Source organism: Phalaenopsis equestris, unplaced genomic scaffold (assembly GCF_001263595.1).
Source record: "Phalaenopsis equestris unplaced genomic scaffold, ASM126359v1 Scaffold000146, whole genome shotgun sequence".
Classification (NCBI taxonomy): Eukaryota; Viridiplantae; Streptophyta; class Magnoliopsida; order Asparagales; family Orchidaceae; genus Phalaenopsis; species Phalaenopsis equestris.
Genome location: NW_018164588.1, coordinates 351,628 through 363,084, shown reverse-complemented (window position 1 = coordinate 363,084; position 11,457 = coordinate 351,628). Strand labels below are relative to the sequence as shown.

Genomic DNA, 11,457 nt, shown 5'->3' with positions numbered 1-11,457 from the left:
TATATATATATATATATGCAAAAACCTGTACGGGATATAGAATAAGAAAAGGGAGGACAACACTGGGTTAGGAAAAATCCAGAAAGTAGAATCTTTCCCCGGGTATACAACACACCCAAAAACTCCAAAAGATAGTTACATGTATACCCAAAAAACAACTTAAAGAAAGAAATTGTAGCGAAATAAGAAGAAAATTAAGTAAAATGAGAGAAATGCAGTATAACAAAAGTAAAAGTAATCATCTGAAAGAGGGTATTCCTCGACAGGAGTAGCAGAGCTGCAAAAAGATGAGGATTAATAGAGCAGAAGATCCTCCCCTAAAGCCAGAAACCGAAGACCTTTAGGGATGAAAGGAGACTGTAAGCCATATCATGGTGAAAATCTGATATAAGGAAGATTCAAAGTCTCCCCTTAAAAGTATGTTAAGCTCCTTGGGAGGCACCAAACCCGTGAAACACCCAAAAAATCATGTTTAGCTAACCAATTCACTAGTGCATTTTTCTCCCTGTATATAAAATTCCATATGACCTGAAGGTCATGAGAAGCTATAAATTGTCAAATCTTATTAAGACAAATAATTAAATTCCAATGAGGCTCTTGTTTTCTAATGATGAAATCCAGAAGAATAAAAGAATCCGTTTCAATAAAAATTGTAGGCTAATTAAAAGTAACAACGTTTAGAGCCAGAAATATTGCCCTCCGCTTTAGTAGGAGTTAAAGCCCAGACAGGAGAAGAAAAATAAAAGAGACACTTGCCCAAATAATTTCTAAAAATGGCCCCAGCATCGGCCGTGCATTTTTTCTAACTTCCATGAACATTAATTTTGATCCAGCCGAGGGTAGGGGGATATCAATATATTAAAGATGGCCTCCAGCCCTCCTTAGGCAAAGATCTAGGCAACAATCGTATCTATTTAGAAACCTTTGCATGGTAGGCAAGAATGTAAGAAATTGTGGAGAGAGGGGAAGAGGAAGAGAGCTCATGTTTCACATTGTTTCTGGCGTACCAAATAAACCACAAAGTTATATTAGGAATGAGATGCATTGTTGTGTCCGATGAACCACAAGACAAGATCAAGATTGCCAAGCAAGTAAGCAATCTTTCATATTATGTCAAGTAAAATTTTTCAAACCAAAAAACCTTCCCAAACTATGTCATATCTAGCTAGCAAAGGGACAAAAGAAATATAAATGTGAAGCCCTTTCTTGGAAGCATTTACACAAACAACATTTTGTGGCCAACCGCAGGCCTTTGAGTTTTAAGATGTCATCAGAAGGCAACAACTGTAAAAAATTTCTCCATAAGAAAGCAGAAATATATGGGGAGAGATATTTATGCCAGATTTTAGGACCTCATTTCTATTTATCAAAATGATGATTGAGACTTTTTTGCTTAATTTCCAGTGAAGCTTGTCTTTAATATTATTGCATATAGGAATCATAGAAACTTGTGGGGCCGCATTACCTACCAATTCACGTAAAAGCGGCAAATTTTATTGCCCTTCAATGACAACATGACAAACCGATATATGAGGATGAGAAGAGCTAAGAGGAGAGTTACCCAATAAATCAACCCCCCAATTATCATGTCGAAAGGAAATTTTGCCATCACCAAATTCCCAAAAAATGAAATTATTAGCCTCACTTCTTTCTTTTTAAATCGCTTTCCAGATTTTAGAATCACCAGTTTTCCATTGAACAATATAAGGATGGTTAGCTAGACAATATTTATGTAATAAAAATTGAGCCCAAAGAGAACTTCCATCACGAAATTTTATGCCAACTAGCCCAGATTTTCCTGGAGGTATTACCCGCCCATAAGAACCTATTAAAAATCCTTTACAAAGTAATTTGTGTACTTTTCTTCAAATTCAACACCTGTAAGACATAAAGAGGAATGCTATGTAAAACATTAGAAAGGAGAGTAAGCATTCCCCCATTAGAAAGAAAAATATTCTTCCATCCCCGAATTTTGGTTTTTAATTTTTTCAACAACCAAATCCATTTTGGATTTGTTTTCTTCTGTCTCTTAGAATATTGACTCCTAAGTGATAGGAAGGGAAGATGAAATAAAACCTCTTGTGAAATTGACGGACCAACTGATAATGTTTTGCCTTACTACTTTCCCAAAGTAGAGATGACATTTGGTTTTGTTGAAAGTGAGGACATAAGTATTTTGGAAAAGAGACAGTATCCATCAATTTTCTAATGGAGTTCTTGCTGGCATTAGTGAAGAGGATAACATCATCAACATAAGATAAACGACTCACTCTAATATTAAATTTGTGAGAAAATTGTGTGTAAGGCAAAATAATTTTCTTTTTTTTCAAATAAACGTGAGAGACAATCAAAAGCAATAATAAAGAATTGAGAGAGAGAGAGGATCCCCCTGTTTGTTACCTCGTTTTTGTTGAGAAAAACCCATATTACGTCCCATTGACAAGCACACTATAAAAATTTTTCTGAAGCCACCTTTTAATAAGCAAAGAAAAATCCATATGGAAACCTTTTGCAAGCAAGGCATCTAGGATAAAATCCCAATTGATTGTGTCAAAAGCTTTTTTTTTATATCAAATTTCACCACTATATTGTTGCTTCCTCATTTCTTACCTAATTCTTCAATGAGTTCCTGGGCTAAGAAGATGTTGGGTTGACCAGGGCAATGTAACCAACGGGCTCAATTGGGCTATGACGGTTGATTGAACCGAAGTGATTGATCAACCATGTCGTGGCGGCCGTTCCGACCAAAGTGATCGGTCGGCTGAGCGGGGGTGACTTGTGGGACCACAGTGATTGGTCGATTGGGTCGAGGCAGCTGATCCAACCAAAGTGATATGTCGATCAGGCCAAAGAGGCAAGTCGGACCTAAGTGCAAGGCTGGCCGTATTGAGGCGGCTGGTCTAGCCAAAGCGTGATGCAACATGCAAAGTTTAGGATGTAATACAAACCCAACATGATGCAAGTGATCATGATCGGTAGCGATTTATACTCATGTTACCGTTAGCATCGATACCTAGGGTTTAGCACATGGATATGCAACATAGCCACCTCCGGCTTTGGCGAGAATGTGAAGAACTTCTTCCTTTGATTTCTTGTAGGAGAAGTTATTCACTGTTCGTAAAGCGGACTAACTACAAAGTTTTTTTCGTCTTACGAACCTCCCACAATCCTTTAGAATGGGCTAGCTACAAAGTTTTTCCCATCCTTCAAGATCCAACAATTCCAACACTTCCAAGGAAAGTTCAAAGCACCAAAGCCGTTGGAAATTGAGATTCTGACCCACTAGGATTTAGGTCTAAGGTTTGCAACGGAAAGTCGCTCGTCTTCGCAAAGGATTTGGCCATGCATGTGAGCTTTCTAACCTAGGGCTTCCTCTAGGAAATAGACGGCCAAGCAATAAGCATGTGGTTATGACGAGTAGTGTTGGTCGATCAACTTGCCTAGCGTGGGCGACCGAACCCACATCACCCAGCAAAATCTACTCCTAGGGCTAGCTAAGAAAGAAAACATGAGGGATTTTCAAGAATCTTACCAACGTAGCGTTTAATGTCACCTTTATTCACTTAGGATGAAACTCTCCTAATGGTAGGAGAGATGGTGACGTTCCAGCAAAGCTCTGAAGAGGTCCACTCCACTCATTCTCCAAAGAACGAAGAAGCACTCCTTTAGAAGGAGAGTCCGGCGAGATTCCGGCTAAGTTCCAAGCTCCGACGAAGCTCCAACTTTTCTTTTCCAAGCTAAGATGAAGCTCTTCTTTAGTGTAGGAGAGTAGGCACCTTACTTCTCCTTACTTCTCCTTTAGCCAACCTCCTCACTAAGAAGATCTACTCAAACACTCAAGAAAATTGCTGGAGGAAGATGAAGGAGATGTGGAAGAAGTTGAAGAAGATTAAGGAGCCAACGATTTGTCTCCATATGACTCATATCCCAGTATAACAAGTTGTTTTAGCCATGGGCCTGAAGTCCAACAAGAGGTGCCCAACATAATACACCACACCGATATGCATTATATGTTCTGATACAGATATATTCACGGCATGCATGGGAAGGGAAATAATTGTATATGAAAAATGAAAGAAGAAATGATTCAAATCAACATTTGGCATTTAAAACTAAGCAGTTGAACGGAAACAAGCAGTTGAACAAAGCTTTCTCAATAGCATCAGCAGTTGAACCAAATGAATGTGTGTTGAAGAACTCATTGTTTATTTTCTTAGTTTTATATGATTAGGGTGATGTACAGTTTAAAGGAGTCCAACATGAGAGTTGGCTCTTGTTTGAGCTAAGACGGTGATGTTCGAACTAGATTTTTTGTTTGTTCTGTTTGAATCTCTTAAAGGTAAATGAACTTGAATCACCGGATAAACTTAAACCAAACTTCTTTCAGTCAAAAAAGAATCATGTTTTAGTGAGTTATTATCAATACAATTAATAATGAGCTACCATTTGTTCTTCATTGTATCATTTTTTAATTGAGATCGAAAAATGTATTCAAGCTTGTATCGTTTGTGTTTTGAACTTGTTGAATGTGACGAGTACAATTGTTGTTTGTTAGTGGATATCTGGCTTAGAGAATGAGATATACAATGAAAAAATCCTTACTATTTTTGTTGTGCAGATGAACATAATGATGATTTACAAGATTATTCAGGAAAGATAATAGAGTGTTCATGGGACCAAGAGAATGGTTGCTGGGTTTGTATGCGTGTCAGAACTGATAAATCTACACCAAATGATATCAATACTTATCGGAAGGTAATCTATTTCTTATTTTGCTTCCTCAATTAAAGCTTTAATATTTCTAACTTATCGCTGTAAGATTTATTTCCATCTGTTGCTCATTTATGACCTCTGTTTATTGCTGAACTTTCTTTCATGTTCGCACAACACAGGTAATGAGGAGCATTTCAGATAACATTACAGAGGATGTGCTTCTGAATGAGATATCAGAGATTGTGCGGCTTCCTATGTATGCTGACAGAATAGAGAAAGCGTATCAGCTGCAGCATCGCCGTCGATGATGTAATCATTTGCTTGTGGGCCGTTACAAGCTATTTATTTATCCACGCACTCTACCTGAAGAAAATTAGAGCTTTATTACCAGCAGATTTGGTTTTCCATTAGTTAGCTTGTAATTACTTGTAGGTTTAAAATAGCTTTTCTCTATTTTTGGCGCTTGCCAATATGATTTATCAATGCTAGGAGCCAAACCAGTAGCTGCTATGTAGATATAATCTCTCACTTCACCGTGTAAATTTCCCTGCTTTTGTTCTCCTGCTCTCACAAGCTATTTAGTGCCGCTGTATTGCAGTTTTAAATAAAAAGATATGGTCTGTTTGTCATACTTTATGCTACTTTTGGAGTTGATTTTTTTTCTATGTTCCGTAGGCAATTTTTGTAATTTTCATTCTTTATTTTCCTGCAAGATTAAGATGCTGGAGTAAAAAAACATGATTTAGTGAGGTGCATGAATCAATTGCATTGATTATGGGTTGAATCAAGAATAAGCTTCTACTGTATTATCTCATGTCACATGGATCCCCAACAATATTTTCAAGAATAAGGTATTATCTCATGTCACATGGATCCCCAACAATATTAGCAGAATATGATAAAAATGATGTGAATTTTGACTATATGCTTCTTCAGGAATTTATTTTGTATCGTTCTTTAGAACAGTGTGGTGGAATTTACCTCTGAAGTTGTTCTTCCAAAGGATAGCAGATTTTGTTATTTTGTACAATATGAGCTTGGCTCTTTCTAGGTATTACAGATAATTTCTTGTTTTCTCAAATTTTTAGAATTTACATTTAATTTATAAAACTTTCAGAGGGAGATGACCAAGTTAGAATTTTTTGGGTTTTTTTTTTTCTTTTAATGAATTACTATTTGCTTTCTCAAGCCACCTTGATCGGTTGACAGTCTTATGACTTGATGTCCTAAACATTTTAATTGATGATGTGTGTTCTAATATGGTCTGAAATGTAAAAATAGTATTATTTTTTTGGTGAAATTTATTAGACAGTTTAAGGTTTGTGAGCTCATTGCTTTTAATACTGAAGGCAATGTCATGTAATTTTGATTTTTGTTAGATTTTGCATTGATCAATATATTTAACAGCCTTATTGAAAGAAAGTGCAAAAATGTGTTTTCTTGTATCAAGTTTGTCTTTCCAAACAGATCAATTCTTTATCATGTACTGTTTGATAAGAATGTTTTAAATTCTACTAATTTTCAAGAGGCTGCACATTTAATTGGTTTATATTTCCAGTAAGATCAAAAATTTGACTTTTTTAGTGATACTTGTTTATAGTTCCAGTAAGATCAAAAATTTGACTTTTTTAGTGATAATATTAACTATTAAATAAAATGTATAACCATAATATCTATTGGTCTTTTATTGTTGTCTTTGCAATTTATATTTTTGGTGGTGTTTTTGGGATTGTATTATATTATGTTATGAATATTGTTATTTCTTGAATTGTATTTCTTAAGGTTGTGAATGTTCGTTACATCTCTTTAATGTAATGTTTCTTGTAAGACTATAAATGGTATAGTGCTTCTCATTATGATTTGTTCTATGTTTGATTTAATGTAATGTTTGTCATTCAATAAATTATTATTAAAATGCCTGTTATTATTTAGGAGAAATATGCTGAAAAAAGAAATTGGATTGAGATGCCCTAATTTTTTATTGTAGTGTCTTTCTTTCAAAGCTTGTGACTATTGGTATTAGTTTGTATGAGGCTCAGTAAAATTCAAACAAGATTCAAATAGTATTCAAGAAAAAATGAAATTTTGTTTGAATTCTATTTAAACATTGTTCAAAGGTTATTCAAATCAAAATTCTATTTAAACATTGTTCAAAGGTTATTCAAATTTTATTGAAACATGTTTGAACCCTATTGGCATATGATTTGAATATGAAGTTTCAAAGATGGTTCAATTTCTTGCATGGTATTCGGACATTCATTATATAGCTTTATTCGAGCATTACTCGAATTAGATTCAATCCTGGATGACTTTAAATAATCATTTTGCACTCATTACATGGTTGCATTTTTTTGCTAAGAAAAAGAAGAGAGCTTTTAAGCATGCATTCCCTAAAGAACTCACTTGATTTTACATCATTTGGAGCAAGCTTTACATATGCTTTAGATATGGTGCTCATTAGCATAAAGTTATTTTTCATATATCTGACTGCCATAACTAAAAAATTAGTATTCTTCATAGCATATAGAGAGAACTCATAAGATATACATTCATATATTTTGCATTGAGACAGAGAAGATATTTTAGAATCATTACATAAGCTAGCCTAATATTATCATGCTAAACATTCAAAATTGACTTTTGATTGAAGTGTTCAATATATATATATATATATATATAAATTGGAATGATTTTTCATCAAAATTGTCATAGTATATCACTTTTTATTTACAATAATTTTATAAATTAATTTTATTAATACATTTTTCACACTTTGATATTCATGCCTAAATTATAAAATCATCTTTTCAATATATAGCCTTCAAAATATTTGCTCATTCCATTCAATTATGGGGCGTTTGCATGCATTTGTTCATTCAATTCTTACATATTTACATATATACCAAAATTTAATAGTCATATTTATATTTCATTATATGCACGAGTGTGTCCGAACTCTTTTATATCACCTAAAAAATATCATCATTTTAATTATAAAAAAAAAAAAAAGTAAAAAAAGGCAGTTTCATACAAAAAAAATTATTGCATGCACGAGTGAGTCCTAATGCAGTATTGCATCAGGATCCAATCAGAGTCTATCAGTGTACAGACAGGCAATTTATCTGTACACGTAATGGAGCCTGGTTGGACTATCATGCAATATTTTTTCCCGTTCCGTAGAGGTGTTATATATATGCAAATAAATAAGATTTAAGTTAATTTTACCAAAAATAGTTTCGCTTTCCTCCCGTCGTCTCCGTGCTGTATAGTCTTTCTTTCGGTTGATGGCCGCCGAAGCAAACATAGCATAGCTCCGCCGCAATTCTGTTAGCGCTGCGCTCGTTCCGGTAAGCGGCCAACCTAACATGGCGATATCGATGGTCGGTTTTCTGAAAATTATCATTTTATAGTCTATTTCGCGCGTTTAAAGTAAAATAGACTATAAAATTAAAGAAGAAACCCTAGAGCATTTGGCACCTCTAACTCTGCTAGTCTGCGATTGGGATTGTTACAGAAGCAGTATTAATGGAAGTAGAAAGAATCCCTAGAGTTATGTTCTTATACTAATAACTACGTTAAGCGGGTAATTAGACGTCTAGTGCTGCCAGATAAGATTACTAACTGATTTCTTTGGAAGATTATAATGCCGTCGCCTTAACCCTAGAATCCAACATGTAAAGAAAGATCTACATGTTCTGTATGAAGTTTATTACATCATTTTTAAAGCATTCATCAATCATTCGAATTTTATTGAATCATGTGATTATATATTGTTATTTGTCAGATTGCATCTACTCATTCGAAATGGGTTATTCTGGTTTCATTCATTCATAACTTTACTATTGCAGGTGAATATTAGGGCATGGCAACACAGCTGTTAGTGTTGCCTTGTCATACACAGAACATATATAGATCAAGAACTTTTTTACTGTCTGTGTTACAGAAGGCTGTTAGAGGCCCTAATCCTCATATTTTCTTCATGTGTCTAGCTGCCACTTCAGTTAACAACTCAAGGTAAGTTGAAGCTGAGCTTTTGTATTTTGCTTTCCATGAATAAGATGGAAATCTTGGTGCTAAGAAAGTTAAGCAGTAGAATGTAAATGCATAAGAATTGGGTGGGTATGTATGTAAATGGAAAAAATGTTACAGATGCAGGAAGCTTAAAGTCAAGAGCATGGTGGATGAAACCAGATCAGGCCCTCAAAAAAACAACAACAGGCTGATCAGAACCATCCAATCTTTACTAAGAAAGTTAAGCAGTAGAATCAAGGAGCTCCGAAGCGGTCTTTCAGTGAAGGTTCTGTTCTTCTTGGTGGGGTTTTACTGTGCCACTGCCTTCGCTACTGTTATCGGACAAACAGGAGATTGGGATATTCTATCTGCTGGTTTGGCTGTAGTTGTGGTCGAGGCCATTGGCGCCGTAATGTACAGAGCTTCTTCACGAATCTTCGACAAGTTAAGGGGTATCATTACCATGTTTAATTATTGGAAGGCTGGGCTCACCCTCGGCTTGTTTTTGGATTCATTCAAATATGAGATAGACGTACTGATAGAGAACTGTAATCCCTTCTACTTTGATATGAATATATTTGGCATACTTTTGTAAAAAAAAAAAAATCTATCTTTTCTCTCCTAAATTTAATTTATCTGCTGCTAGCTATAGATCTTGCAAACTTGTATGATGAAAGTTTTTTATTGCTACAGAATGTTCTGAATACTGGCTAGGTTCTAGTTTGTATGTAGGTAAACGCTCCTAAAAATTATATCAATTAAACACATTTTCAAACAAAAAAATAATGCCAAATTGACTCTTAGCCTATACAAAAGAAACATGTGAAAATAGTGCTACGTTGAATGGATGGTATGCAGTCCACCATTAAACCAAAATCACTCTGGATTTTGAACAATTTCATTATACTTTTGATTTTATGAGAACAATACATGCCTTGAATCATATCAAATATGATTTCATACAACCAAATAGCCGTTGTTTACTTGATGGTTGATCAATTACAGAATAATAGGTTGAAGATGAACTAAAAACTTCTCCTGACACAATTAAAATCTAATATAAGAATGACAAGTGTTAGTGTTCCCACATTTCAATCGCTGCAGCATATAAGCAGTAATCACCTGTTTATGATTAATGATCTTTCTTCTTCAATATGATTATGAAGTTGGCTGAAAGAAGTTTTAAGAGAATCATGTGCTTTCTGAGAAATTATTCATCAAAAATATTATTCTTCTGCTGGAGAGAGAGAAAGTGCATGGGCTTGTTTATTGTATTTGCTTCTGAAACAAGAGAGATTTATCCCCTAAACAGAACCTGAATGATCAACACCATGCTCTTCTTAGAGTTAACTCAGCTTCTTTGAGGCCGGCATTGCTACTCAAGCCTGCAAGAGGAGAAAGCTTTTAGTCATTTAATAGCCATATTAAGCAACAACAGCAGAAGTAAAAATTTAATTGGGGGTGAGGGGACTGAGCAAAATTTTTCTGATAAACACAATTGTAAGTGACCATAAAGATTAAACTTTGATATTCTATACAATTTTATAGTATTTTTCTCAAATTCTAAGGGGCCCACCCTCCGTAGCATCCCTAGTTCCACCAGCAAAAGTAAGCTCTAGTTATGGTGGAAACAATCCTTTTCTTGAGTATATAAAAGCATAATGCACTCCGCATTGCACGGTGAGGAAGATAGAAATGTTAGTTGTCATGTTGCTTTCCATTGTTTTTATAAGAATTTATGCAAAGCTCAAAAATATTATGGAAGTTTGGCTTGATGATTTTTGCTACAAACTGATTATTTTAATTTAGAATTTTTTAGGTAGTTTGTTGAATAAATTTCATTTGTTTTGACAAACTATTTTAATGAGAAATTAAATTAAAATTTATTAAACAAAATCTGTCACACTAGCCCTCCAAAAAAACAAATCTAGCTCAATTTCTTTTTGTTTTTAATGCATAAAAACTGTGGGAAGCTTGCTTCATTTGACATCTCGCCAGCCTTTTTTCTGAAGAACTTGTGGAAGCAAGTCTTATAAATTCCTATATTTTCTTAATGGCATTATTAAAAGTCTATTCTTAAACTTTCGTTTTGGATTTTTTTAGTGTTTTTTTGGTCAGTTTACCTTTGACATCTCGCCAGCCTTTTTTTAGTGTTTTTTCAGTTATATATCTTGGAGGCTATGAAGAATGAATGATATAAAAAGTATTCCATGGCCGCACCTTTGACATACTAGATATATATAACCCACTCTAAAAATATTTATTTATTTATTCCAAAATTGAGTTAGGAATGGTCAGGACACACCCTGAAATGAAGGGGCTAATGAAGAAGTGCATTTTTTCATGGCTAACTCCATCACATGTGGTGAAGAGGTGCACGGCCATTGAAATATGGAGCAGGAATTGAAGGTAAAAAGGATCAAACATCAGATTGAGTTTTGTTGGAGCCAGGCTGACGCAGGGTTGTCCACTTGAACCAGTTCAGTCGGTTCAGGGTTTAATCATAAAAGATAATCAAAATTTTTAAGACCACCGAATCTATCAAAACAGAAACTGTTGTAATGGGACTGAGAAGGAAACAAGCTTTGAAGAACTTGATTTTTCTTAAAAACAAAATAAAACTAACAAATATTAGCTAGGAGCATAGCAAATGAAGCATGAGAAGAGCCATCTAAGCCACTCAATAAAGTTGACTTGGTTGACATTCAAATATGCAGAGTAAAAGAGGCAGAA

The 11,457-nt window shown here is 34.6% G+C and overlaps 3 protein-coding genes across 8 annotated transcripts in view; 2 read left to right on the top strand and 1 right to left on the bottom strand.

Moving 5' to 3' along the window:
* The window catches only part of LOC110021775 (mRNA-capping enzyme-like), a 66,174-nt gene extending 60,765 nt beyond the window's left edge, over nt 1–5,409 (top strand). For 5 of the 6 annotated variants that reach the window (XM_020720405.1, XM_020720406.1, XM_020720404.1 and 2 more), the window contains exons 18-19: nt 4,619–4,755; nt 4,893–5,409. In XM_020720405.1, coding sequence (XP_020576064.1) covers nt 4,619–4,755; nt 4,893–5,021 — 266 coding nt within the window. In that variant the 3' untranslated portion in view covers nt 5,022–5,409. The remainder of the gene's footprint in view (nt 1–4,618; nt 4,756–4,892) is intronic. The other variant, XM_020720402.1, reaches the window with a different exon arrangement.
* A 2,537-nt stretch (nt 5,410–7,946) lies between these two features.
* LOC110021792 (uncharacterized protein ycf20) lies at nt 7,947–9,337 on the top strand. Its single transcript, XM_020720433.1, has 3 exons — nt 7,947–8,060; nt 8,562–8,727; nt 8,863–9,337. The coding sequence occupies exons 2-3, from the start codon at nt 8,576–8,578 to the stop codon at nt 9,317–9,319; spliced, it is 609 nt and encodes a 202-aa protein (XP_020576092.1). The 5' UTR covers nt 7,947–8,060; nt 8,562–8,575; the 3' UTR covers nt 9,320–9,337.
* Nucleotides 9,338–9,563: 226 nt separating this feature from the next.
* Nucleotides 9,564–11,457, bottom strand: part of LOC110021797 (UMP-CMP kinase 2-like) — a 31,949-nt gene continuing 30,055 nt past the window's right edge. Inside the window, exon 8 of the mRNA XM_020720440.1 lies at nt 9,564–10,109. Coding sequence (XP_020576099.1) covers nt 10,100–10,109 — 10 coding nt within the window. The 3' untranslated portion in view covers nt 9,564–10,099. The remainder of the gene's footprint in view (nt 10,110–11,457) is intronic.

Coding starts and splice junctions, on each gene's coding strand:
- LOC110021792 (XM_020720433.1), top strand. CDS start 8,576: ATGGCAACACAGCTGTTAGTGTTGCCTTGTCATACACAGAACATATAT. Junction 8,728..8,862: donor ACTTCAGTTAACAACTCAAG/GTAAGTTGAAGC, acceptor AAAATGTTACAG/ATGCAGGAAGCTTAAAGTCA.